Source organism: Aspergillus clavatus, genomic scaffold, assembly GCF_000002715.2.
Source record: "Aspergillus clavatus NRRL 1 1099423829798 genomic scaffold, whole genome shotgun sequence".
Taxonomy (NCBI): domain Eukaryota; kingdom Fungi; phylum Ascomycota; class Eurotiomycetes; order Eurotiales; family Aspergillaceae; genus Aspergillus; species Aspergillus clavatus.
This window is the reverse complement of record NW_001517101.1, coordinates 238314-262929: the sequence shown is the minus strand read 5'-3', so window position 1 is coordinate 262929 and position 24616 is coordinate 238314. Positions and strand designations below refer to the sequence as shown.

Genomic DNA, 24616 nt, shown 5'->3' with positions numbered 1-24616 from the left:
CATTTGAGATCATTAGACATACTCCACATCTATCAGCTACCTGCTTATTCGGTCGTCATATTCCAGCCATATTGAGACAACCAATAAAGTTTCACTGATGCTCCTTTAATTTCAGGACAAGCCTCGCCCCCCTGTGAACCCTGGCAGGGGGCTAAAACCCTACAAACATCATGGAGTGGGATTAATGGATACACATGACACACGACAAGAAACGGGCCAGATGGGAAAAGCAATTATTCTCCCTCAGTTCTGGGCCACAGTACTCCGTACCTCGTCACTTTTTGTCGGCCATTACTGACGTTTTACCAATGATTATCGGCTCGGCTGGTCAACTTTGCGCCAAATGAGCTGTTGTGGATATGCACAGTTGATAATGGCCAATTGGATACGTGAGCGATCTGAACCCCCAATTTTCCCAATCTCGGGCTTGGAAGTTCGGGAAATGCTGCACACCGTCACACGTCGAGTCATAATGCGCCTTGATCCACCAAGCCGGGGGTCAACGTACAATCTTGGCACGGGGTTACCAGAACGTCGGGTACGATTATACTAGCTAGCATAGCCGCTTACGCAGACCCTTGGTCTTCACCAAGATTCGGGTCTTTTCAGGGGCTGATCGAAGGTTCAAGGCGCGGAATCTGCAGTCTTGGATCACAACTGCAACGCGCACCTCGGCCAGCTTTACAATTCGGCCAGAAAACACCCCTGGCTCTGTGATACTTTCATGGCGCTCATAGCTGTCAAGCACTGTATATCGGCCTGCTTCACTTGAGTGCCAAGAATAGACATCCCACAATACGAGCAAGTCTTGATGGCGATATGCGTGCGCGTTGAGCTAGTAGACTCGCCCCAGCGGAAGTACCTTGATTCTACTGTTGTCAGGTGAAAAAAACGAGGCACGTTCACTATTCGGCTTCCAGTTTCATAGCAAATACTCGAGTCACATTCTGGCCATTGTCTCAGACCAGCCATGGACGGCAGCAGGGATTACATTTTACCCTCCTGGATCGCCGAGGTTGACAGTATGGGGACATTGGAGCCTGCGCCGATAAAAGCCGTAGTGTCAAATTCCATCACATTTCATCTTGAAGCGGCTCCCTCGATGGTTCTCAACGTCAAACTAACAGCTTGTCTCTGGTCTATAGAGTCTAACCGATGGTGGGCACCTTGGATCAGCCAATAACAAAGATCGTTCTTTTTTTTTTTTTTTTTCTTTCTCTCTCTCCCCCCCCCCCTTTTATTACAAGACTTTGAATCTCATTCCGCCTGGTTGAACAAACTGCGAGTTCGATTGCCAACTGGTCGGTCTCGAATTAAGCCTCAACGAAGGCCTGTGCTGACGGCAAACTGCAGAGCACATGGTTGCAACTTGCAAGGGAGGAAGTATCATTCTAGTATGGACTCAAGATTGAGAGTCAAGAGTCAAGTTGAAGCCACCCTTGCTGGAGATGATGACAAGTCACATTCATGGGGACCGTCATTGGGGCTGCATGCTTGGCACAACAGGGGATGAATATCAGTTTCGCAACTCAAGGGTCGTCAAAGACTCTGGTCTCTGACTACGGGTCATCGGAGAACTCCTCACGAAACATCTGCACTTTGCAGATCCTACTCAGCTTGGTTCATATTCTGATGTTTCATTCCGGAGTAGCCGAAATTATCTCGTATGATTGCTTTTTCCTCGTCGTTACCGGCGCAACTCTCTTTTGCGGGACCCCTTGCGCTGCAAGCTGCAACAATCTCGATCACCCAGACTCAGCCTTGAGGCGTGAAACAGCATGTGTGAATGTGCCTATCGGTCACCAGCAGTCGCGAGGCCACAGAAATGATACGAGCATCAGAGCCTCGAGATACCTCCCTTTTTTTTTATTTATTTTAGGGTATTGACTCCACATCGGCGGCATGGGAACGGCTGCGGCCCTTGCGGCATGCCATGATCGCTGCTAATTCTAGCACCGATCCGCATTGCTCAATAAGCAGATGAGTCTTCACTTGCTAGTGCTCAGTCGTCACCACGGACTACGGAGATGGACTATTGGAGTCAAGTTAAACGAAGCCAAGACCGTTAGTTTCGATTCATCCCAAAGTGGCAGTCTTGTCAGGTACGAGGGGCTAGAATTGTTGCCCCTTTTGACTTGCGACTGGCCGACACTCAGATGCAAACTATACGTTATCACTCCAGAATTAGTCGGAGAAAGCCTTTATTACTGTGTTACACGAAGGAGATTGAGCGACAAAACCTGATTTTTTTGTGATGAGAACCACTCATCCGCGCTCGGCTGTGCTTTTCGTACTTCTGAACTCTCCCTGTCTTCTTACGATTGCGTTTACGATTGACAAAACCGTTATCATCTCCCACAAGCGGCAATCGTTGTCTTGATGTCGGAGAAGTGAGCGCAAGCGTTTGCTTTTTTTTATTTCTTTAGCACAGCCACGAAACTCCGCGCCGCTCTTTGAAGCTTGTCTAGCGCAACCACTCAAACACCGAAACACTTCTGATAGGGTCGCTAACAGTCAAGCGAAGGCTTCGGGATTGGACAATACTGCTTTGTTCATCTGAAGATGTCTGCTCAAGATACAGCTCCTACTTTCACACTTGGCTTTTCCTCGACAGCCTCCGATCTGAGGTCATTCGAGGAACGGCATGAAACGCATCATCAAGACACGCCCCACAGGCCCAAGGGGTCATCTCCACTAGAACGAGCTCGAAGTTCCTGTAAAGCCTTCACTCTTTTGACCAAGAGCCCCACGCAAAGCGGGCCGATGAAGGTGCAGAGGGTAATCGCCCAGACAACTACCAGATACATCTCTGAGGCGCCCTGTTGACCGCTTGTTCCACCTGATGAGGGCGATTGAGAGGAGAAGATCCCGTCTGTTTCCGCTAGAGACGCAATGAGATAACCGATCTCGCCTCGTGCTACCATGGCCAGCCCCAATATCGACGCTGGATACAATGACCGGGGCTTAGAAGGCAGCTTCGAGCTGCTGACTTGTGACACCGAAGGCCGGTCCCCAGTGGAGTCAGCTCCCGCTGCTGCCGCGGGGACATGGGAATCCTGCTTCTGCGGCTCTTGTCCAGAAGCGGCAAGGTCATCATCTTGCTTTGATCCATCGCTTCGCTTTATTCGGATCCGGGGCGAATCTCGTGAGGGGTTAATATCGCATCGAGGCTTGGTCTTTCGTAATCTGGCTGCGCTGAAAGTGGCAAATTTGAGCAATGCCTGCTTTACCTTCTCCAGCGTGGTTGGGCAAAATGCAGAGAGGCGGATCAGCCAGATTCCCGTGATCAGCTTACCGAACGCCATAAAAATTGTGTAAACCACTCCTCGCCAAAGGACCTTCCCCGCAAACATTCTCGTAATGGGCATTGAAAACCCTATAGAAGCCTGGATGATGCGTTAGAACGATATTCTCATATTGGTGCAGGATGCTGACGACGACACGCACAAAAAAGAGTGGGCTCAAGATCCGCTTGAGAGGTTCTTTACAAAACATTTCATATGTTTGTTCGCCGGTTACTATCTTGGTCTGAATTGCCACTTCTGGCCGAGCTGATGTTTCAGTCAAATCTTCCTCGCCCTGAGCAGTCTGCATATCGCTTGTACCGCGAGCAGGTTGAGGCCGCAGTTCGATGCCATCTTGCCTACTCTGAATCTGCTCGCTGGCGGGGCTTTCTGTCTCGGGTGTATTGAGAGGAGTCAGCAATTCATCGAACCAAGAGATACTCGCCCCCGCTAGGTATGCTGCAAAAAGCCCTGATGTACCAGCGTACTGTGCCCCGGTGACGAGTCCAATGAGATAGAGCATATGAATGACGAATGCAAGACGGGGTGACCTCATCCGTGGGTGGAAATTGGTCTTGTGGCCTCGCAATCTTCCCACAAGCACCCTGATGACAAAACGACAGATGAGGAGAAGCCCCAGCGCAAAACCAATGGCAACCATTATTGGTCTGATAATCACAACTGGATTGAACGATGAGCCTTGTTCTGCACCCCCCACATTAGAGATGATTTGCACCATAACCAAGCCTGCCACATCGTCCATCATGGCCGCGCTGCCAAGGACGACGCCCAATCGCGTTTTGGCTAGTCCAGTAGTGGATAGAATGGTGAATGTTGTGCCAATGCTAGTCGAGCAGAGCGCTGCGCCAGCTGCAAAGGCTTGGAGAGGGGTTGCTGACACGAGACGCATCAAGACGAAAGACAAAGCCATAGGCACACCTACGCCGGTCATAGCCACCATGGAAGACAGCATGAAATTCGATTTCAGCTGAGAGAAGGACGTGGACAATCCACCTGGCAAAGCGGGTCAGCATCCGTATAGCACATAATACTGTCGCTTACGCAGTGGGGGCAACTCACCCTCGTAGACCAGGAGAAGCAAACCGAGATAGCCCAGCTGCTGGATAGCCAGCTGGACATCAAGTTCCAGCCAGTTGGCTCCGGGAACACCCCAAGCCATCCCAACGAGAAGTTGGCCGACGAGTCCGCAATAGATTAATTGGTCGAGCAGAGTATTCACCCAATTAAGAGCAAGCAGGAAGCTGGATTGGATCAACATCGTCCTGATTCTAGGCTCATGATAGGCCAACGCATCTTGCGAGGCTGTCATTTTTGGGGGCAGTCAATCGAGTAGTCACTGATGCTCTAGAGGAAGGACATCTGACTGCCCTTTCGACTCACAAGAAGGTCGACTTCCCTAGAAGCGAGATGTTAGCTATCAAAACCCTAAATGCCGTAGTCAAGGTATCCGGCTCATTCTGCGGGAAACGATATACTTGAATGCTCGCAATCGACTTCGGGATATTCCAAGTCTCCTTGATCCTTTGTCTTTTGGATTTTGGTGACTTCGTGCAGCCACAAGTCGTAAAGAATGAACAGTAAGGGACGCCATTCAATGATGATTTGCTGTTACCTAGAATGAGTTCTACTGAACCGGTCATAAAGCACTATACTGATGCTGTTTCGATTGAGAACCCCAGCCAGAAGGTGACTCGCGATGCCATGTTGTTTGATTGTTGTCGATAATCTTGGCTATATGAGGCATCAATATTGCCTCAGGCACCCATCACGTGCTGATGCCTATTCACCAGCATCACTGTGCTCCAAGCATCTTCATCTTGATCATTTCGCTAATGATTTCGCAGTATTCACTCCTCTTACTTCCTCGGTCAGATACAGACTTTATTCTTTATTATGGAATTGGTTTTGTCATGATATTGGATTTTTTTAACTGTGTCTAATCATGATCTTATTGCTGCGGGGCAGTGTTTCCATCTCCTAGACTCCTAAAGAAGTATATACAGACCAAACCTTATTCTTGTATCCATTTGTCCCAAAGAGGGTTCAATTTCGGTATCGCAATCTTGTCTTTCACAGAATCCAACGCTCATGCTGACTCGCCTCGAGGTTGATTGGGGGCATCTTTCGACAATGGAGAATCAAGCCTCCCTCAACAGTATCCAGAAGACTGTATGGGATGGAAAACTACCATTGCAGATAACGCTTGCTTCATCTGAAAGTCGAACATTCGACCAGACAGATCCATATCTGGTGCTTCCTTACACTTCATTAAATCCACCATGAGGGATATTCCAAGGCTGACGTTTGCCTAGATCTCTTGCCCGCGGATTTCATATCTACCATCTCTACTCCCTAGACTACGATCTTTCTTTGCTTCTTCATTAATTGAACCCAAATCACAACCCCACGAAGGATGGTTCTCCTTCGAAGGTGTACCGTTGAAATGGCACCTGCCCATCGGCTTACTCTATGATCTTTACGCTGGCGCAGATCCAGCGTCCAAGGGCTCTAGGCCCGACGAATCAGAACAAATTATCAGCAGCGTAGGCGATACGCTTCCATGGCGACTGACGCTTCACTTCAGCGACTGGCCGGATGAAGAGCTTGTGCGACTCGATGCAGATGGCATGGTGATGCACGACGCCTTCATCAACAGCGTGAAGGAGGCCGACTTCCTCCGCAACGGTACCGCGAAGGGAATCATGAGTCTCTCTAAAGAGGACTCATCTGGATTATGGGAAGCTGTACAAGACGGTATGCAACCTTTGAAATCAGGTCAATGACTCTGCTAATATGGTTACAGTTGACCTCCCCTCCTTCCAGCGCATTTCTAACATTCTTCTACCCGCGCCCAATCAGCCCTTTCGCAACGTCCCCATTCGCTTCTTTCTACCTCTGCCTCCGGACTCGGGCTCCCCGTCCCTCAAAGTCGTCCAGTCCCCGCTCCCACCGAGTATCCCAGCCTCTACGGCGAATGCAACTCAATCCACCGTCTTGCGGGGTAAGCCGGCCTCTCAACTGCAGACAATAGGATCTGCACTGCACTCGCTACTCCCTAATCTGTTTCCGAGTCGCAGGACTCCTGTGCTGGCGAAACCGGTGTTGCATGGCGCCGCGGTGCCAATGTCCGCACCCGTCGAGGAGGTGGCCAGGAGCGCGGCGTATGGAGATGGATGGGTGTACATTGTAGTTCGAATGATGGGCTGATGATTATTGTACTAGCTCACTGCAGCCATTTCAGAGAGAGAGAGAACTTGAGACTAGGAATTTGGAATAGATAGACCCTGTTGATCGACGTTGAAGACAATTCAATTCATCTATGAGATGTGTCCGTTTATTGGAACAATAGATGCAATTTTGAGATGTCTACCGAGGAGCAAGTATTAATTAATAGGCACCATGAAAACTTTAAAAAAAGGAAATTCACCAGGCAACTATTTCAGTCGGGGAACTGACGTACGTTTTCGAAATATAAAAAGTAGAGAAGGATGATAGATGTCTGGAGCAAAAAATGCATCGACGCGGGATCGAACCGCGGACCTTTCCATAGTCCTATTACATACGAGTGGAACGCTCTACCACTGAGCTATAGATGCTAGGTGGTTATGTGGGGCAACCTTGCAGAGTTATATAAGAAAAACTAAAATAAAAACATGTACGCATCTATCAGTCAGTATTCATCAATCAGATTCATGTATTCTAGATGTCAATAGCACCACTATTCACTGCAGGTTTGGGCAAACATCAAATATCAAATATTAAGAAGCGCCAGCTGCCTAGGTCATTAATCTCATACGACATACCTCGAACAATTTTAACATTCTCCTCTGACTCTATAACACATCTTCTTCCCATCATCCACCTTAGACCGCATCTGTCCTCTAGTATCTCAAAGTACGCCGCATGGTGAAGCAGTACAACGTGGGACCAAAGCATCAGGAAGTGGCTGATATCACTTTTGATGCACTGCACGAGCTGAGCCGTATGGGCCTTTCCACCAATATCATACCGACGGGAGCTCCAGTCTATGTGATTGATCCTCCATCGATTTTTCCTCACGAGCATCACCCAGTGCCGGAATTGCCTAGATTCGATGCTGTTTTAGTGAGCCTGTCTGGCTCGTGGAGTTGCCTTTTAAATAAGGACCAAGTGCGGCTTGGTTGAAAGGAATACAGTGGGTAAGACCAACAACAAAACAGAACTCAACGAAGCCAAGCCAAGTACACGCGAGCATCCATAACAAACAGCCAAAGCAGCAGAGCTGGAGACGATGGTAATTCGGACTTGGTAATGTTCAGATGAAGTTTCCGTTGACCTGCATCTCGGCGCTGATTCCCCTGCCCTTCTTGAGGGTGTCAACGAGCATGAGCTCTCGCACCCAGTCAATGCGTTCGTCGCGGGACTTGACTGTGCAGTGGTGGCTCTTGGAGCCGTTGTTTCCGAATAGCATCTTCTTCTCATTCTCTTTGCTGGCAGGGACGAGAGAGAAGGCAAATATTGTCGAATTCTGGGTAAATGAAGCAGAGAGCGTATCGAACACTAAGAAGCATGTGAAAGATTGACAGAGGGAGAGTATGAAAAGAGTTGGAGAGGAATGGGACTGAAAATAATCTGGAGAATTAAGTATCTGATGCGCAGAATGGCGCGGCCATTTGCAAGAATCTTGGGCGAGCATAGAGATAGACACCGAATCAATCGATGAAACATGTACATGTCAACCACTTGCTCTGTGACTTGCAGAAATGTGATATTTAGTCACAGTGATTTTACAGGTGTCACAACACGTTAAAAGGTGATGGCTTTAGCGAATACCTGGGAGAACAGTCATCCCAGATGCTTCCCTTAAGTCAGTATATCAGTACTCGGCGAAGAATAACTTGCTTCGATATCAAGGGTATCATACCCGCGAGACTGCCAGGAATAGCTCGCTTAAAACTCGCTTCCAACAAAAATGACACCCGCTAAACATATACAAAAAAACATGAGGAGCAAGGGACACTGGGTATGAACGTCAAACAATTATGTACGGCTGCTCACTACCCACCAATGTCGACTCCCCCGTTTCATCATCCGAGTTCTCCGCATTCATGTCTTCGATGATGGTCTCCACACTATCTCGTCGCTTCAATTCTTGCGTTGGCCGCAGCTCACCCGCCTCATCGAACCATAGAACACCAAAGGGGTTTTTTCGCGCGAGGTCGATGGCTGTGTGCCCAGCTCTTGAGCCAAACCCGTCGACTGCTCTTGCACTATCAGGAACCTCGAGAGACATATCAGCGCCCGCGTCGAGGAGGGCACGGAAAACGGATTCTCGACCACGTTCGGCGGCGAGGTGGAGGGCTGTTTTCCCTTCACTGGTCATCGCGTTGATGTCGGCGCCAAGTCTCAGGAGCAGCGACACCAAGGCAGTTCGTGGGATGATAGCCATGGCTGCAAGATGAAGTGGTGTCTCTGCTGTTTCTGATGCTGCAGGTGCGTTAATATCCGCGCCGTGGCTCAGGAGGAGAGTGATATAATCAGATGTCTTGTCAAAGGCGAGATCTGAAACGGCGGTCCCTACGTACACCGCTTGGTGGAGAGGCATCCAGCCCTGGCTGGAAGTGGTCTTAATGTCTAGACCGTGTTCAAGAGCAATCTTGAGAATTTCAAGGCAGTCATGGTTTACTGGCGGCGTAATATGGAGTAGAGACTCCCCCTTGGCCGTTTCCACGTTCAGCTTTGCGCCTCTTTCCAGCAGGAACTTGAACATGCTCACGTTTCCAGACGTGGCAGCGCATTGAAGCGGCGTATATCCTTGTGACGTACGAGCTTCAATATTACCCCCATGCTCTAGTAATTTTGCAGCAACTGAAGGGTTTCGTGAATTTCTTGCTTGTTCGTGAAGCAAAGTTTCGCCTTCTTTATTCCATGAATTAACATCTGCACCGCCGATAAGCAATAAATCAAATGCGATCCAATGGCCTTCATGCGCTGCAATCTGTAAAGCAGTCACCCCAGAGAGAGAACGCGCTTCAACTTGGGCACCACGCTGAAGCAGCAATGCAATCGCCTCGCAGTTGTCTAATTTTGCTGCTAATTGAAGAGGGGTAAACCCATCTTCATTCGTCATATCAATTGTCGCACCTTTATCAACGAGGAAGAGTATGATTCGAGGTCGTTTCCACTCAACGGCCAGGTGTAGGGCCGTGTCACCGGTTCGAATATTTCGTACATTCACATCCACTTTGTTCTTGACAAGCAGGGGGACAGTTGCCTCATCAGCAGCTGTTCCGACCGCTATCTGAAGTCCTGTGGCTCCTTGTTTGTTGGCGATCTGCGTATTGACATGATGGGTAAGCAATAATTTCATCGCCTTTCTTTGCCCGTACTCGGTGGCCAGGTGCAAAGCCGTGCTCCCATTATCGGTGATCGCATTGCCGTCGGCTCCGTTCTCGAGCAGGAATTCGACCATATCGTCGTTTCCTCGATATGCGGCGCAGTGTAAGGGTGTAATTTGCAGAAAGTTATCTCGAGCATCAACCTGGCCACCCTGTACCAATAAGCGCTTGAATTTCTCGGCGATTCCGAAGAAAGCCAAAATGTGCAACGCGCTCCAGTCGTCCGGATATTTTCCCAGGCCTAGATCTGTTGGCAAATTCTTGTCTCGGACTAATCCTTTCACAGGAGGTCGTCTCCAAAGCAGCTTGTTAAGAAATGCCTTGATCAGAACCTGAATCGCTTGCTCATCTTCGGTGACCTCGCGTGCATGATAACCCCAATACTTGGCAGCATAGCTCAGGAAGCCACTGCTTGAGCCACGAGGCGCTGTTCCTCCTATATAATAACAGTCGTCGACAACCTCATCTGGAATGATGGCCGTGAGACAGACCTCGGCAATATTTCTTTGCGCGGAAGGGAAGAAGACTCGAGCAGCTGTCCCGTTCAGATATTCTCTGGCAGTCTTATGCACGAAGCGCACAGTGCCTGTAACAGCATCTACTGTCAGGAGCCCAGCACTCTGACTCTGCAAGGACTGCTCAAAGGTGGCGGTTTCCTCCTTTCCCTCGTTTGCGATGCTCCCTTGAGTGGCCTCTTTGAGCTCTGAGACAGATAGGGGCCGAAGGGCATACAAGGTCCAATAGACGTGTCGAGTTGCAATCGGGTTCTGGCTCACAACTTGCTTCATTGCTTCGCCGTATGCTTCGCTCAAGCTCTCGGGAAGGTGCATGATAGCTCTTTCAAGAAGACTATGATCTGTATATCGGGAGAGCAAGTCCAGGTGTATTTTGGTGAGAAGAAAGCTAAGTAAACACCTGTAGTCAGCTATCGATGCTCGACTTCGGAGAGCAAAATAAAGTCATCGCAAACTCACACCCCATGACTTTTTTCCAGCACTGAACGGACAACTTCCCACCGTAGTTGGGCATCAGAAGGCCCCTGGTTGCAAAAGTTCTTGAGCCCTGGATCATTCTGAATTCGTGATATTGTGTAGAGCTGGAGGTCTTCAGGCGACGCCAACACGTTCACGTAGCCGGAATCGCTGTCAATTTGGTTTCTTTCCCGTAATGTTACCAGGAGTTGTGTGTGATCGGGAAGCTTTTGAAGTCGAGTCAAGATACGCTCCTTGTCTGAAAACATATCCAGTCCGTCAACAACAAAGAACACTTTTGAAAATCGGTTTACTTCCGCTCGTATGGCGTTCTGGTACGCCTTGGGGGATGCCCTCCCTTTCATGAGTGATTCTGAATAATATAGAGATGAGGTTGCATAGGACAAACTTCGTTTGCGATAAACGAGTTGTGCGAGGATGTTTCGGAGAATGCTCATGGACGTTTGTTCCTTCTCCTTCTCCTCTTGACAGAAGACATATACTGTAGCAACATCAGGCGAAGTGAAAGTTCTTTGAAGGGAGTCGATAATCGCAGATCTAATATGGTTAGCTTTCCGTTGTCTGTCATTATGGAGATGCTACATATCCAATGAAACTTACGATAGAAACGTCTTGCCTGCACCAGCTACACTCATTCCAGGGAGTTAGCATGCAATGGGATTAGCCTTCGACGAGTCCAAGAATTACTCACGCGGACCAACACAGTACAACGTTCGGAAAGACGCAAGCAGCCATTGTTTATATTGAGCCTCATCGAAGATCCAGCGGCAAGTACCTTGGAGTCTTCGATTACACAGATCAGCTAAGGTGATGAAGTTTTCCGATGCCAAGCGACTCGTAAGGCCCAACGCATCTTCTTCGAACTGAAGGTCGACTTTGGGTCCTGTGGAGGGTCAGCACGAGATCAAGCAAGAGAAGCGCTGGATAGAAGAGCATACCGGATTCCACATCCCGACACATTTTTAGGCTGTTTCTGATGGTTCGATTCAGAGTGGCTCGGTCACTGCAGATTTGCTCAGTTAGCTTGGTTCATGAGACTCATCTCTCACAACCAGGAACAAAAAGACCAACCTAGACTCAGGCTGCGTGGCCAGCAGCAGCAGAATCTTGTATTGCTCAAACCGGGGCAGAAATGTGATTCCCAGCAAATGCTTTCGAAAGTAGTACACCGACACCCCACCGGGCTGGAAGTACAGCTCGATGGATTTGAGTGTCGCTTCGAACCACGACAGCATCTCGGCCAGGGCGTTGAGGCGCGCGGGCTCAACAAGCCATTTATCCTCCCCCCAGCTGATCCGATCCCTGACGCAATATAGAAGGTCGAGGATGTCGACTAGGACCGAGAGGGCCTTTTGCGCTGAATCATGGGCGTCTCGGCCGCTGGTGAGACAGCGGATGGCGATGCGGGTGGACTGGGTGACGCGGGCGAGGTCTTCGCGCACGTCTTGCACCGTCGCCATATTCCCAGATCCTTTGAAGTCACTCATCTCCGTTTCCTTGTCAACTCTGGTCAGCGAAGAAGAGCGTGGTATATTGACATCGATGCGAAGATACGATTCTGGACCGTGTGTGATGGGATGAGCGCAAGTCGAGGTTGTTGGCCGACTGGGGTTGGGATTTTGAGGGTGGTGGTAATTGATGTCAAGGTAATAACTCTGTGCCCCATGATTGAAGAACCAGATAGATAGCTTGTGGCCAATTAGCTTTGCATTCGATTAGCTGTAATAATATTAGGACATTTAAGATCCGACTTATAAGGGATCTTAGTTGCTGACAGCCGGTCCCCTCCTGATCCCCCAGCCGCTGACCTGTATGAGTGACAGCTGGTCACACATAAGGGGCGCTTCATTGGATTCGCTGCTCTTCCCTGTATGCATTTTTTTTTCTTCTTTATTAGATCCGTGTAGTTAACCAGATAAGGCAAACGTGATCCTGCTGCTCACGTTTTGTCGAATTCGCTTCTCCCTGCCATGGAATCCAACGCCCTTAGAATCCCACAATATCATGTTAATCCTCCTCCATCCTAGTAAACATAGATCACAATCTCCCACCTCAAAAGATCATCAAGAACCATCAGCAAGAATTCAAAATTAACATCCTTTATCCTAACCACTCATTAACCGCACCAAGCCCAAGAGGTGGGGGAACAGGAACTGTAACTAATCTGCCTATGTCCCGAGCGGCGCAGGAGCGATCAACGCTTTGATGCTCACCAATCCACTCCCCGCCAGTTGTTAAGCGCCGAGTTGGAACCGACACCACCACCTGCAGCCAATGAGCCGACGGATCTCGTTCGGGCTGGTGATGGGAGCTGCGACTGGCAGTAGGATCCTGGACATTGGCTGAGAGGGGGGGGGGGAGCGGGGGACGTTTGCGAGCGAGAGATGGCCGAGTACTTATGGTGGATTATCTACTATCACGACTCCCTTCGAAATGGGACCAATTATGGGCTGTCTAGGATGCAAGTGTTGGTGGCTGCTTTTATTATTGTCGTTCTTTATGTCTAGCTTGTCTACGTCTATGCCCATCAACTATTTATGTTCTTCTGGTAACAGGGAAAGTCGTGGTCTGGAAAAATGTTTCAAATAGACGTTGGGAGTTGCATGTTCAAGAAATTGGGTCTCTTTCCTTGAACCACTTAATACCTGCAATTTACATAGAGAAATCTCTCGTGGAAAATTTACATTAAATTCAAGTATGTCTACGCATAACCAAGCAATTCTTAGGAACTCACTACAATGTCATGACAGATGCAATTCAGAAATAAGCCTAGTTTAGCCATTCAACAATCAGATCTAAACTAAATTGCTACGGAGGAAAACACCATATTTCACACTGACAATTCTCTATTCAGACAGCGTGCTCAACAAAATATGCAGAAAACACCCCACTTCAGCGTCAGACTCCCCTCCTGTGAGGCAGACGGGAGCTCAGAACAACCCCATCAGGCAGTTTCAAGTCCAGCTCGAACTGCTCAAAACATTATGTATGGTCAATACAGCTAGGAGAGCGTGAGCCCTACCAAGCCAAACATGTAGCCCTTCTAACAACGTGTCTGTCCCATGTGGAGACCAAGGAAAAGATGCTTGACATGCACAATCAAATGTACAGAATGCGCTCCATCCGTGAAGAAGATTCGTTAAATCGTAAGTCTTGCATAAATAAAGGATTCGGAAACAACAAAAAGGAAATCCTCCAGTGGAAGAGCTAGCTCATGATGAACTCAGGGGGTATATAAGAATTGTCAGAAGGGGAAAGGAAAAAACAACAACTTGTAAAGATTGTGATTGTCATACAATCAAAGAGCTGTACCGTTGAGGTTGACGGTGGCTCCGCTTTCTCGACCTCGTCGGAGCGCCTTGGCGAGCATCAACTCTCTCATCCAGCCAATGCGCTCCTCGCGGGTCTTTACTGCAAAATGGTGTGCCTTGGAACCTTGATTGAGGAAGAACTTGCGATCGACAACACCGTTGGGCGAAGGTATCAAAGAGAACGCAAACGCAGCTTCGCCTTGAACGTTATCCTTGCGTTTGAGCACGGTCTTCTTGAAAGCAGCGGTCAACTTCGAGCTAGAAGGCAGAGATGAGCACGCAACCGCATAGTCATCAACGTCGATGTACTCGAGGGCCTTGGAGTCGCGGTGAGAAGCTTCCTCGTCTGGGTGCATGACCAGCTTGGTGCCTCGCAGCGTAAAGTGATGGTCCTCCCAGTCGTGACGCAAAAGTCGGGTCGTCTTTCGCTTCTTCATCCAGCCACTGTGCATAATATCATTGACGAATGGACTTCCGGGACTGAATGGATTGTTCTTGCAGTGGGCTGCACGCGGAGTCCGATCCAGGTCCTCGGGAGTTTCAATAGGGCCGAGAGACTCTACTTCATCCAGGGGACATAACGCGGAACTGTTCTGATGGGAAGGCAGTCTGCGATGGTTCTCAGCCTTCGTAGACGCTGGTCGACGGACGGGATCTGCCACGTGGTGCTTGTAATTTCCAAACCGCATATCCGGTGGCACCGACTGGGAGATGTTACGAGATACGGGTCCCAGTAGGATAGCGGTCACTGGAACATCCATCTCAGACAAGGGCGTACTCTGACTGTACTGTGGATGTTGACGGTAGAAGTCGGCAGGGGATGCCCCAGCAGAGTAGGGGTTTGACGGCGTCGGGGCGTCGGGCTGAGCGAAAGGTTGCTTTCTGTGCAGAATGGATGGGGTGATAGTGCGCTGAGCAGAGTAGCTGGGCGATAGGGTCGAGCTCGTCAACGAGTTGTGAGCGCTGGGGATCCGAAGCTTGGGAAGATGCCGAAGGTTCTCGGCCAGACTAGCATTCGCCCTACCAGGCGAGTCAGACTCCGGTGACGGGAGGGTCTCCTGGGGAGGAGTGGCAGGATCATTGACGGGTTGGAGCCGACTGAGGCGCTGGAAATTCAGGAAGTTGCGCACATTCTCCTGAGGATCCCTAGGCTGTACACCACCCAGCTTCTCCTTGGAAAGCTGGAACTCAGGCCCTTTTTCAGGACCAAGAACATCAGATGAGGCAATGAGGGAAGGTGTCACATCTGATTTGGGCGTCTTAGCTAGTGCCTGTGCAGTAGCAGCGTTTCCCGGATCACCAGCGACAATGACAGAGCCACCGAGGGCTCCAGCGGGGAGACCTTCGACTAAGCGAGCCAGCTTGACCTGCTGCTTTTGCCACTTGCGACAGTTCTCTCCCTTGGAGCAGGTGTGTAATCTTGGCAGCAGCTGCTCAATAGCAACAATGGACACGGAATCATCAGGACCGATATCACCAGCCTGTTTGTGCTTTTGGCGACGACGATGCTTGTGCTGTCTGTTCCGCGAGCCTGGCTTTTCCTCGTCGGTGATTGGGCTTGTACTGCAGTCGGTACCAACATCAGCGGCAGTGGTCTTTGGTGTGGCAGTGTCCTCGCGGCATACAGGCTCCGGTGCAGCCTGATCATCACAGACCATTTGTGGGCCGTTTCGAAGCTGTCTAATAGCGCCCATGAGTTGATGACGCTTGCCAAAGGATTGAATATCGAGTTCCTTGAGGTCCTCAACCTGCAGCTCCAGAAGAATCGAACCCGAGATGTCGTTGATGAAGAACTTCTCCACAATGCCGTCCTCGAAACCGAGAGTTTGCATCCACTTGACAACATCTTGAGGAGACCATTTGGCGACACCGTAATCCGAAGATCCCGAGGCACGGTTGTTCGCGATTATTGGTTCTGGGGTAGGGTCACTCTTTGACTGCTTTTTGGAATCATCTGGGACTGGAGTATCCCGTCTCTCGGGCTCCAGCTTGGACGCGAAGCCGTACAGGGGAATGGTAGCGCTGAGAGGGGCATCTTCCATGATCAACTCGACTTCAACAGACTGTTCTTTTATTGACGGTGGTTCAGTCATGAGTCGAAAGAGGTGAGGTCCCGTAGGACCGGCCACTGGGTTCTCATCGATATGGAAGTGAAAGCCGGTCAGACCCGTCGAAACGGGTGTCTTGATGTCATCTGGAGTAGAAGCAGTAGTGACACTATCCGCAAGCTGGGGTTTCGTTCGAATCAGCGATCATGTCTCACAACTACGGCGAAGGATTAGGCACTCACGGATCCGGAGCTTCTGCGAGCCGAGCCAACGGAGTAGTTTTCGTAAAAATCCGAATCAAAATCCGTGTCGAGGATCTCTGTGGAGTCTGAAAGAGACTCATCACAGGCCGATTGCGATTCCGATTTCGATCGTATATAGGGATGCTTGCTGCGGGATTGGAACATCCGAAGAGCCGCCTGAGACACACTACTTGTTGCCTGAGAAGGGTGTTAACAAAGACTATCTTTCACAGCCGCGTGGATATCTTCATTACCATTGTGAGTGTGCCAGGAAACTAAAGAGCTAGAAGCTCTGGGAGCCTGCCAGAAATAGTCTTCGATTCAGCTCAGCAGTCTGAAATCAGTCGCGAGAGGATCGACAGTTGCCAAAGATGGGAAAGGTCGATGATATTAGTAGTGAACAGGGAGGGAGAGGGGAGATGTAGAGGTGCAGGTGTTTAAGCGCCCTCAACTCCAAGTAATGGTCTCAAATTAGTTTGGGATAGCAAATGGTGAAACTTGGGACAGAAGGTGGGCGCTTGACAAGTATAAGTATACTGACGGTAGTAAAAATCTCTCTTTTGGAGGTGAGACTAAAAAAAGAAAAAGCTACTAGCAGCAAATGTAGAATGAGGTGATAATCGGTGACTGTAAAACTGCCATCTCAATGGGTGTCCCTCCAGAAGGAATGTGACGATTTGAGGGTGCAGTTGCATGAAATGGGAAGCACTGGGATCTGTCGAATAGATCGCATCCTGGACTGCGATTCGCTGCTCTACAGGGAATCATATTACGCCAGTGGACCGAGGAAGCGCCCATACTTGAGATCATTCCAGGCATTTGCACTCGATGGAGGGGAGATTTGGGAGATACGGACGATGACAGGCTGGGAGCGACGACGCTACTGCTGTGATGACTGATGTCAAGAAGACACTAAGGCAGCTTGCCCCGGACTTAATCACATTTGATGCCACTAATCACCCGAGAAACTGGCAGGAAAAACTGTTAAATATAGATACTTGAAGGACTATTAAGTTGGATTATCTCGGTGGATCGGCAACTAATTGGTCTTGAAATAGAATTTTGACAGAATCCCGTCACATTATCACCCCTCATCTGACTCGGACGATTTTTCGACTCTCATCCATTCATTTCCTCCTTCGATCTTAGCCTGCTTCACTTCAAGCCCATCGGATGCTCAATGCCAATCGTTTCACATCCTTTTTGTCCTGGAATACGGAGTAGAGTTAGAGTAGTAGAAACAGTGTGCACATTGGAGCATGACATCCATCCACCAAATCAATCAACTGGCTCCTATATAGTCCTCTCACGCATCCCTCGAGATTAAACTGAGTCGATTCCAGTTCGGGACACAGTGCGACGAGTATAGGGTAAGAGTCGAAGGAGGACAATAAGTCCGACAGAAATCCCACCTATCGACTATTGAAGTAAGGGCTCAGATAAATCCACGATTATGCCTCTCATCGCACTATACGTCAATGTATTCCTGTCAATTTCGACGAGGAGAGGTCACATGGCTGAGCAACGATGTACCGTGTCTGATTACCTCAAAGCCAATAGTGATAGGTCTGAGCTCTTCCCGGAAGATTTTTACAGGTTTATACCCCTTGGTAGGTCTGAACCTATTTGTCGGTGTACTTACCTACTTGCTTGCGGTACGGAGGACGGTGTACCATGCATGCGACATTGAACTGAAGTTGGTGGAATGGCTGGGAGTCTTTCCCTTCCGTTCTATTTCTCTGTCAAATCCTCATTCCGATCATCTGCGATCTCTTAATCCATCGAGGGCACTGAGTATCCCCCGGTCGTATCACTTCCAGCTTCCCAGCAGTCTCAAGAGTTCGCATTCATTCACCCGACTTATCTTGTAAAGGCAGGAAATTTGAAGTGGCCGAGCGAGATCCTCCTCGCACAGACTCCCAGTGTTACGTGACCTCGCATTTTCGGCAACATACAGTACATTCTATCACACTCACACCGTCAGGAACAATTCTTTCTGTGTTCCAGTCTTTGTCTCTTTGACTTGTGCATTTTGCACGAGATATATTGTGGAAGGCGATGTTCTGGTACTTTCATATGAGGTAGACATAAAGGCAGGGTGAAAGTATAGATTATTTAGCTGCAAATTCTTCATTTTGACCTGCGTATCTAGGATAGTTTCCGGCAGTATATGGTGATCAGAGGCAAGCTGGGGGTTTATCAGGAGCTGGAGCTTCCCAGCAGACATCATCATAGTGATAGAAAATGCCACTGTTTTGCCTGATGAGTTAGGCATAACTCATCAGCAGTGTGATGGAGAATCATTTGCCATTAATGCCAGGCTTCCAGTACAGCTGTCCCCATCAAACAGTATCAAAGTCCTTTTTACTCTGTGCTTTGTTATTGAAACAGAGAGAGACAGCGCTGAGGACATGGGCACACGAAAGTTTCCCAACAGATCTGTCCGAGACCTCAACCACTATCTACTGTGTACACCTGACACACTCATGGCCTATTCGAACAGATGACAAAGCTATACCCATCATATTCCTCAAACCTATTGGAACGTGTCAATCAGGAAAAAACGGACACGCAAGCTCGGCGTCTACCTCCTCGACGCAGAGCTATGGATTCAACTCTGGCACAGAGACCTGAAACAGGTTTCATGAGGGCAGAGCTTAACCAGAGCATCCCATTGACTGAGAGAGAGAAATTTGTCGACGACGTTGCAGAATAGTTGCTAATTATGTTGTTGCGCCAGGGCTCGGCTATCGAATAGAGGTCAAGAAGGGGCAAACAGGTCAGGACTTTGGTCAGTGTACTGCAGAGTATTAGGTTTCGGTGAATTGCACACCATGTGCAAGTGCATCTAGAGGAGATAGGCCATTCATTGATCCAGAGGCGAGGACTTACCAAGAACAGTTACTTTAGCATCGTACCATCTTGAAGAGTTATTTATAGCGAATTCATCAAGTGAAGTTGACTTGCTTATTGGCGGCAAAGGAAGCAAAATCAAGGTTAGGTCCGTGATGGACTCGATGGGGCAGTACTAGTCAACTTTGAGCAAGAATCAATTTTCCTACTCCGCGTCTATTAGTCTTAACTCATGCTGTGATTTATCAGACATTGCCGCCAGAACAAGCAGTTAGGTAGCATTCACTCTACAATTTGGCGGTTAAGTGTTACTAATTAAGGTGGTCTTAAATATGCTATCAGCCGATGGCACAAGTTGAGATCCACTTTCTACGACAACAACATGGCCATTGGTTGAATCTCCACCTCTATCTTTGCTTCAAGAGCATCCACCGAGCCGCTGATGGCGTCACCCGAGGACCAATGAAAGCGGATGAAATAAAGCTTGGCATGCAACAGCAACCGCCTTTTCACAAATTGGCTTCTCTGACATCGTCTCAACAGTCGCTGGATGGTCCTCCACAAACGAAACCGGGGTATTCGAAACTATCAATGACCAATGATTAAGCCCTAATCCAACTGCCAGGGGTAGAGTAGAGTACACTGAAGTCTGAGATATTTTGGTACGCGTGATAGCCACGGCGTTGATCGTCTATTAGACCGGGAGACCAGCTTGCCAAGTAGTCTTCATGGGAAGTTTGTGGAGTGTGAATGGTGACAAGAGAGAGATTTGAATTCTGGAGATTTCAATTCAAAAAGGTAAGACACTCTATTTCTAGGGAATAATATCAGCTGCTAGGTAAGTGAGGCATATCGACGGAATCATCGGTACGCTCGTAGACTATCGAGAACTAATCTTGGTAGCAGGTCGTATCAACAACAGCTTAGCACCGTAGCAGCCGCTAGTCGCTACACCAAACGTTAGCTGCAGACCTGGCGAGGGACCCTGGTCTCCATGTTTCCATGATGACACTCGCATCCCTCGGCGCATGTTGGCTAATTTTACCTTTTCCCCCCGCTAAAACCAAAAATGTTCCCAAATTTAGTCGTTAGTCGCCCTGTCACTAGTTCGTCTGCATCAGATCTGCCATCCCCCCCGCGGTTCGCAGCCATCATGCAGCTCATGCTCAGACTACTGCCTTCATCGTCAAAAAATAGAAGCATCTAAGCATCTAATCAGCGTAGTTTATCGCAAGATGATATCTATAAAGACATCATCTCCTAAACATATTAAGGCATCATGTTCGGCACCAACTGGCTCGATCATCCCACTGGCAAGTGCCTCATCCTCTTCATCTCAACAATCTTGCGACACCTTCTATGCACTTCTCTTCTGCAGTGCATTGAAGACCACAAGGCTCTTGCGATATTACATCGGTGTATGACGGAAGGATATCGATCTTGGCATCGCCGTTAGAAAAAAACTACCTCGAGTTCATCGCATCTTGAAGCCACCATGTCTACTAGCACGGCCGTTCCTCTCACTCAATCGAGTGAAATTACACGGTCAAACAGCATTTCGAGTAACGAGGCGCCTGATGCTGAGTCCAAGGGAAAATCAAATGGCAAATTCTTCCGACGTTCGCGCTCCGGTCAGTTCCTGAAGCAAAACCCGTTTTGTACCCTCCCCAACAGAATTTCTGTGGTATGGACACATGAAATTAGACCCGATATACTGATGAGAAGCATGTACAGGCTGTTATACCTGTCGGCTACGAAGGAAAAAGTGTGATGAGGACCATCCTGCTTGCAGGAATTGCACCAACCTTTCCCTCAGTTGTGAGTACAAGAGGCCGGATTGGTGGTCGAGTGCAGAGCAACGGCGCATCCAGAAGGACCGAATCAAGACTCGAATTAGACAGACGAAAGTGTTGGAAAAAGAGAAAAATCTCCAAGGCGAGTGTACCTCGATCGATTGGATGTTGGGTGACTCTGTCTAAACAAGATCAATTCAGATTTCATGCATCAACATCTTCCACCTCGGGTCACTGCCGGATATGACTTCAGCCAGCCGGTCCTTGTCGACCCTTATCAGTCATATATGCCAACTACGGCCCAGTTGTCGTTGCCAACCTTAATGCCGGGAGCCGATGCTTACAATCCTTATGAGATCGACTTTGGATCTGAGCCTAAAACCATGATGAATGGCATGCCGATGCAAGGACAATGGGGGACACAACAGCCCACAGTATCCTCCAACCCTCACACCTATAACTGGCCTCAGGAAGGGTTTCAACGTCCGCAGAATTACTTCTATCACAATGCGGCCCCTCCAGTGGTTGAGTACAGAAATAGACCGCTGTCAACTTACCTGCGAAACTCGCACATGGTGAGCGAGCAAGACCGGGCATTGCTCGTGCATTTTGTTGACGATGTGTTGCGATTGATATTTCCCGTTCTTGACCTGCACCAACAAGGTCCTGCTCGTGCTCGCACCATTCTAAATTCTTTGGAAACGAATCAATCCTATTATCATTGTTGTCTAAGTGTGGCCGCAATCCATCTTAAGGCCTGCAAGGGCCTGCGTGGAGACAAAGTCGACCACGATATCATGCGACATCGGTACGAGGCGGTGTCTCAGCTCTGCAAAGCTCTCAACAATGATGACGGGCATGAGCAAATTCTAGATGCGACCCTCGCAATGATCTTTTTCCATGGTTCTGTGGGAGCTTCCGATGATTATCTTCCCGATATTCCTTGGAATGAACATTTCCAAGCTGGCTCAAACATCATCAACAAGCTTGATCTTGCAGATACTGGCCCATTCGTTAATCCTCCGTTCAGCATGTCACTCGCTTCCTGGATTGATATTTTGGGCGCCACGATGTTACGAACGACGCCCCATTTTTCGCACACGTATCGTACAAAACACCTGAGTGGAACGTCTTCTGGTCTTCGTGAAATGATGGGATGCGATGATCGGATCATGTATCTCATCTCAGAAATCGCCTGCTTGGATTCCTTGATCGCCGATGGCCTCATTGATGACATGAGTATACGCCACCATGTCTCAGCGTTAGGCGCCCAATTGGATTACACCGAACCACTTGATCCGGGTCTGGAGAATCCATACTCCTCGTCCGGAGTAATCAACGTGGAGATCTTCACCAAGAACATGAGTTCAATCTTTCGCATAGCTGCGCGGATCTATCTGTACAGCCTGTTGCCGGAGTTTGACCGCACACAGATCAGCACTATTAGTTTGGTCACTGCCGTCGCAGAAGTGCTGCGGTTCATCCCAACGGGCCCGTATGGATTCGATCGCTCCCTGGTTTGGCCATTGTTAATAGCTGGAGCATTTTCTACGCCTTCAAGTTCGTTCCGCACTACCCTGGCCCAGAGAGCGGAGGCCATGGGAGAACTAGGGGATTTCGGCAACTTTGGTAGGATGTATCGCTTGCTGCAGGAGGTTTGGAAAATCGCAGACGACCCAGTCAAGCCATCATTTGCGGAGTCCAACATTCTCTTGACCTCCCCTAATCTGAGGTATGAAATCTCACCTGGACATTCACCTTGCATCGAGACCTTTGGAAGGTCAATCAAAAAGCAGAAGGTTCACTGGAGGGACGTCATGAACCGTAAGGGGTGGCGCTACCTGTTAATTTAGAACCTCACATTTTCCAATAAGGTGCAAAGTTTCTGGGAATTTTTTTTGGATTTTGTTGGGATCATATTTTCGAGTTGGGACGCCTGCCAATGGCGACTTGTCAACGTTGGTACCAAGTGGCTTTCGCAAGAGTCCAACAAGTTGGTTTTAGGCGCCTTAGTAGTCAATTTTGTGGGATTTATCGAATCATTGGTAGCGGTATTGTTTTGTGTTGTTTGTCTTGGTGGTCATCTGCTCTTATCTCCTTCGAATCAAGCAATCGACGTGTTAGATCTCCTCGGTTTCTGCGCCAGTCAGTATCCTATAAACTAAAGATGATCACAGAATCACAAGTGCATACCTTTCGGCGCCCTTCATCGACTGCGAGCCATGTGACTATGCCCACTCCCACAGATTCGCAAATGCCAAGGTTCTAGTTACCTCTGTAATTGTAACATCTCATTTTTGCCTCTCAGATTTGCCAAGTCTTCCTATGATTTGTATATCTTAGGCACTCGTTTTGATTTGACCCCAGACCTTTTAATGACTGGGACAGTATCTTACCGTGTTGAGAGAGTAGAGGATCCGAAATGGTGAAAGGTGTAAGCGAGTTTGTAAAATCGGTACTGGTAATTTAGGCACATCTCAAGATTGCGAGTTGCAAATCCAGGGCGTTTATGAGTTGATCTTGTCAGGAATTAGTTCTCGATGTCCACAAAATTCGAGGTTCCATGCCCCACGCTGAGAGGTCATTGTGGCACAGGCGATCTGAATTTCGTAGGATAATGGGTCGTTCCCCTGGTCTAAGCAGCGATCGAATGAAGGGAGACCATTCAATATAGCGAAGGAGTACCGGCAATGACGCTCGTTGTTTTGTTTCGATAATGAGCGGCTCATCATTTCTGGGCTGGTAACAAGACGCCATTGAAAGAGATTTCCAACCTTGAATTTGACATCGTTGCAGCGGACCATGGACCAGGATGGAAGAAAGCCTCGGACCAGCACATTCAAGCACTATTGGTTTCCAGATGGCCACTGTGGCAGCGGCTGCTGTGCATGCTTACCCATGAGTCACGACATATTTATCGCCCTCCAGAACCCTTGATTGGTGGATGAATTGATTGATCATATCATTGCTCACACCACCACGAACTCACAAATGCAGTAAATTTTGCTTACTCTGTCTGTCTGGTGGCAGTCACTGAAATTTGCGCCGTCCTTTGCGAACCTCCTTTCGGCAAATGGCCGCAATGTCAATGAATAATGGTTTGGAAGTTCGAGATAAGGACTTGTCTCACATTTTAGGGCACACTTTTTACTTGCTGAGCGAATGAACGCGACGAAAGGACGTTCCGGGTGTCATGGATAAACTTCGTTGAGCTCACGAGGCGCGTTGGTCGTGTGGGACTTGAAGGAAGTTATCATCTCCATAAATCAACTTTCCTCGGAACAGAATATTCGCGGCGACCCTCCAGTTATTTCGTTTCAGCCGTATACCAGTCAACGACCAAGCTGTTGAGGAAGGCTTGGGAGCTATTCCTCACTTGCTGAGCACCATTAGACATGATGGCGTTGCGTAGACTGTCTCATGTAAAGCTTTGGCTCTCGACGGCTTGGGTTTCCTTCGGTCCTGGGTTAAATTAGTTGGTGTCCTTTCTAGAGCTCTAAGAGATGTGTTGGTTCGTGATGTCTCTTACCAATATAATGAAGGCGTAGCTCCTCGGGCTTCGTGTAGTCTTACTGGGACAGGTTTCTTGGCTCAAGAGATCCTGTTGTAGAAGACTATTGATGGAGGAATTTTTTCTTTTGGGCTTGCACTCAATCTTGTACGTCGTCGCCGGATTGGCCGAGGTTGTCTTGTCT

General features: G+C 48.8%; 5 protein-coding genes and 1 non-coding gene across 6 annotated transcripts; 2 read left to right on the top strand and 4 right to left on the bottom strand.

Annotated features, from left to right (window-relative positions):
• Positions 1–2657: 2657 nt before the first annotated feature.
• ACLA_088840 (cation:proton antiporter) lies at positions 2658–4614 on the bottom strand (the record flags this gene model as incomplete). The annotated part of the gene is made up of 3 exons (XM_001272618.1): positions 2658–3386; positions 3448–4298; positions 4365–4614. 3 exons carry the CDS (start codon positions 4612–4614, stop codon positions 2658–2660), a joined length of 1830 nt encoding a protein of 609 aa, XP_001272619.1.
• Positions 4615–5435: 821 nt separating this feature from the next.
• ACLA_088830 (autophagy protein 5) lies at positions 5436–6512 on the top strand (the record flags this gene model as incomplete). Its single annotated transcript, XM_001272617.1, has 3 exons — positions 5436–5474; positions 5618–6059; positions 6109–6512. The coding sequence occupies 3 exons, from the start codon at positions 5436–5438 to the stop codon at positions 6510–6512; spliced, it is 885 nt and encodes a 294-aa protein (XP_001272618.1).
• Positions 6513–6817: 305 nt separating this feature from the next.
• ACLA_088820 lies at positions 6818–6901 on the bottom strand. Its single transcript has one exon. It is a non-coding gene; the product is annotated as a tRNA-Thr (tRNA).
• A 1415-nt stretch (positions 6902–8316) lies between these two features.
• ACLA_088810 (NACHT and Ankyrin domain protein) lies at positions 8317–12134 on the bottom strand (the record flags this gene model as incomplete). The annotated part of the gene is made up of 6 exons (XM_001272616.1): positions 8317–10621; positions 10657–11211; positions 11275–11299; positions 11366–11557; positions 11613–11677; positions 11746–12134. The coding sequence occupies 6 exons, from the start codon at positions 12132–12134 to the stop codon at positions 8317–8319; spliced, it is 3531 nt and encodes a 1176-aa protein (XP_001272617.1).
• Positions 12135–13972: 1838 nt separating this feature from the next.
• Positions 13973–16532, bottom strand: ACLA_088800 (SAM and PH domain protein; the record flags this gene model as incomplete). The annotated part of the gene is made up of 3 exons (XM_001272615.1): positions 13973–16213; positions 16276–16473; positions 16530–16532. The coding sequence occupies 3 exons, from the start codon at positions 16530–16532 to the stop codon at positions 13973–13975; spliced, it is 2442 nt and encodes an 813-aa protein (XP_001272616.1).
• Positions 16533–20623: 4091 nt separating this feature from the next.
• Positions 20624–22774, top strand: ACLA_088790 (Zn(II)2Cys6 transcription factor; the record flags this gene model as incomplete). The annotated part of the gene is made up of 3 exons (XM_001272614.1): positions 20624–20759; positions 20863–21069; positions 21123–22774. The coding sequence occupies 3 exons, from the start codon at positions 20624–20626 to the stop codon at positions 22772–22774; spliced, it is 1995 nt and encodes a 664-aa protein (XP_001272615.1).
• Between the last annotated feature and the right edge of the window lie 1842 nt (positions 22775–24616).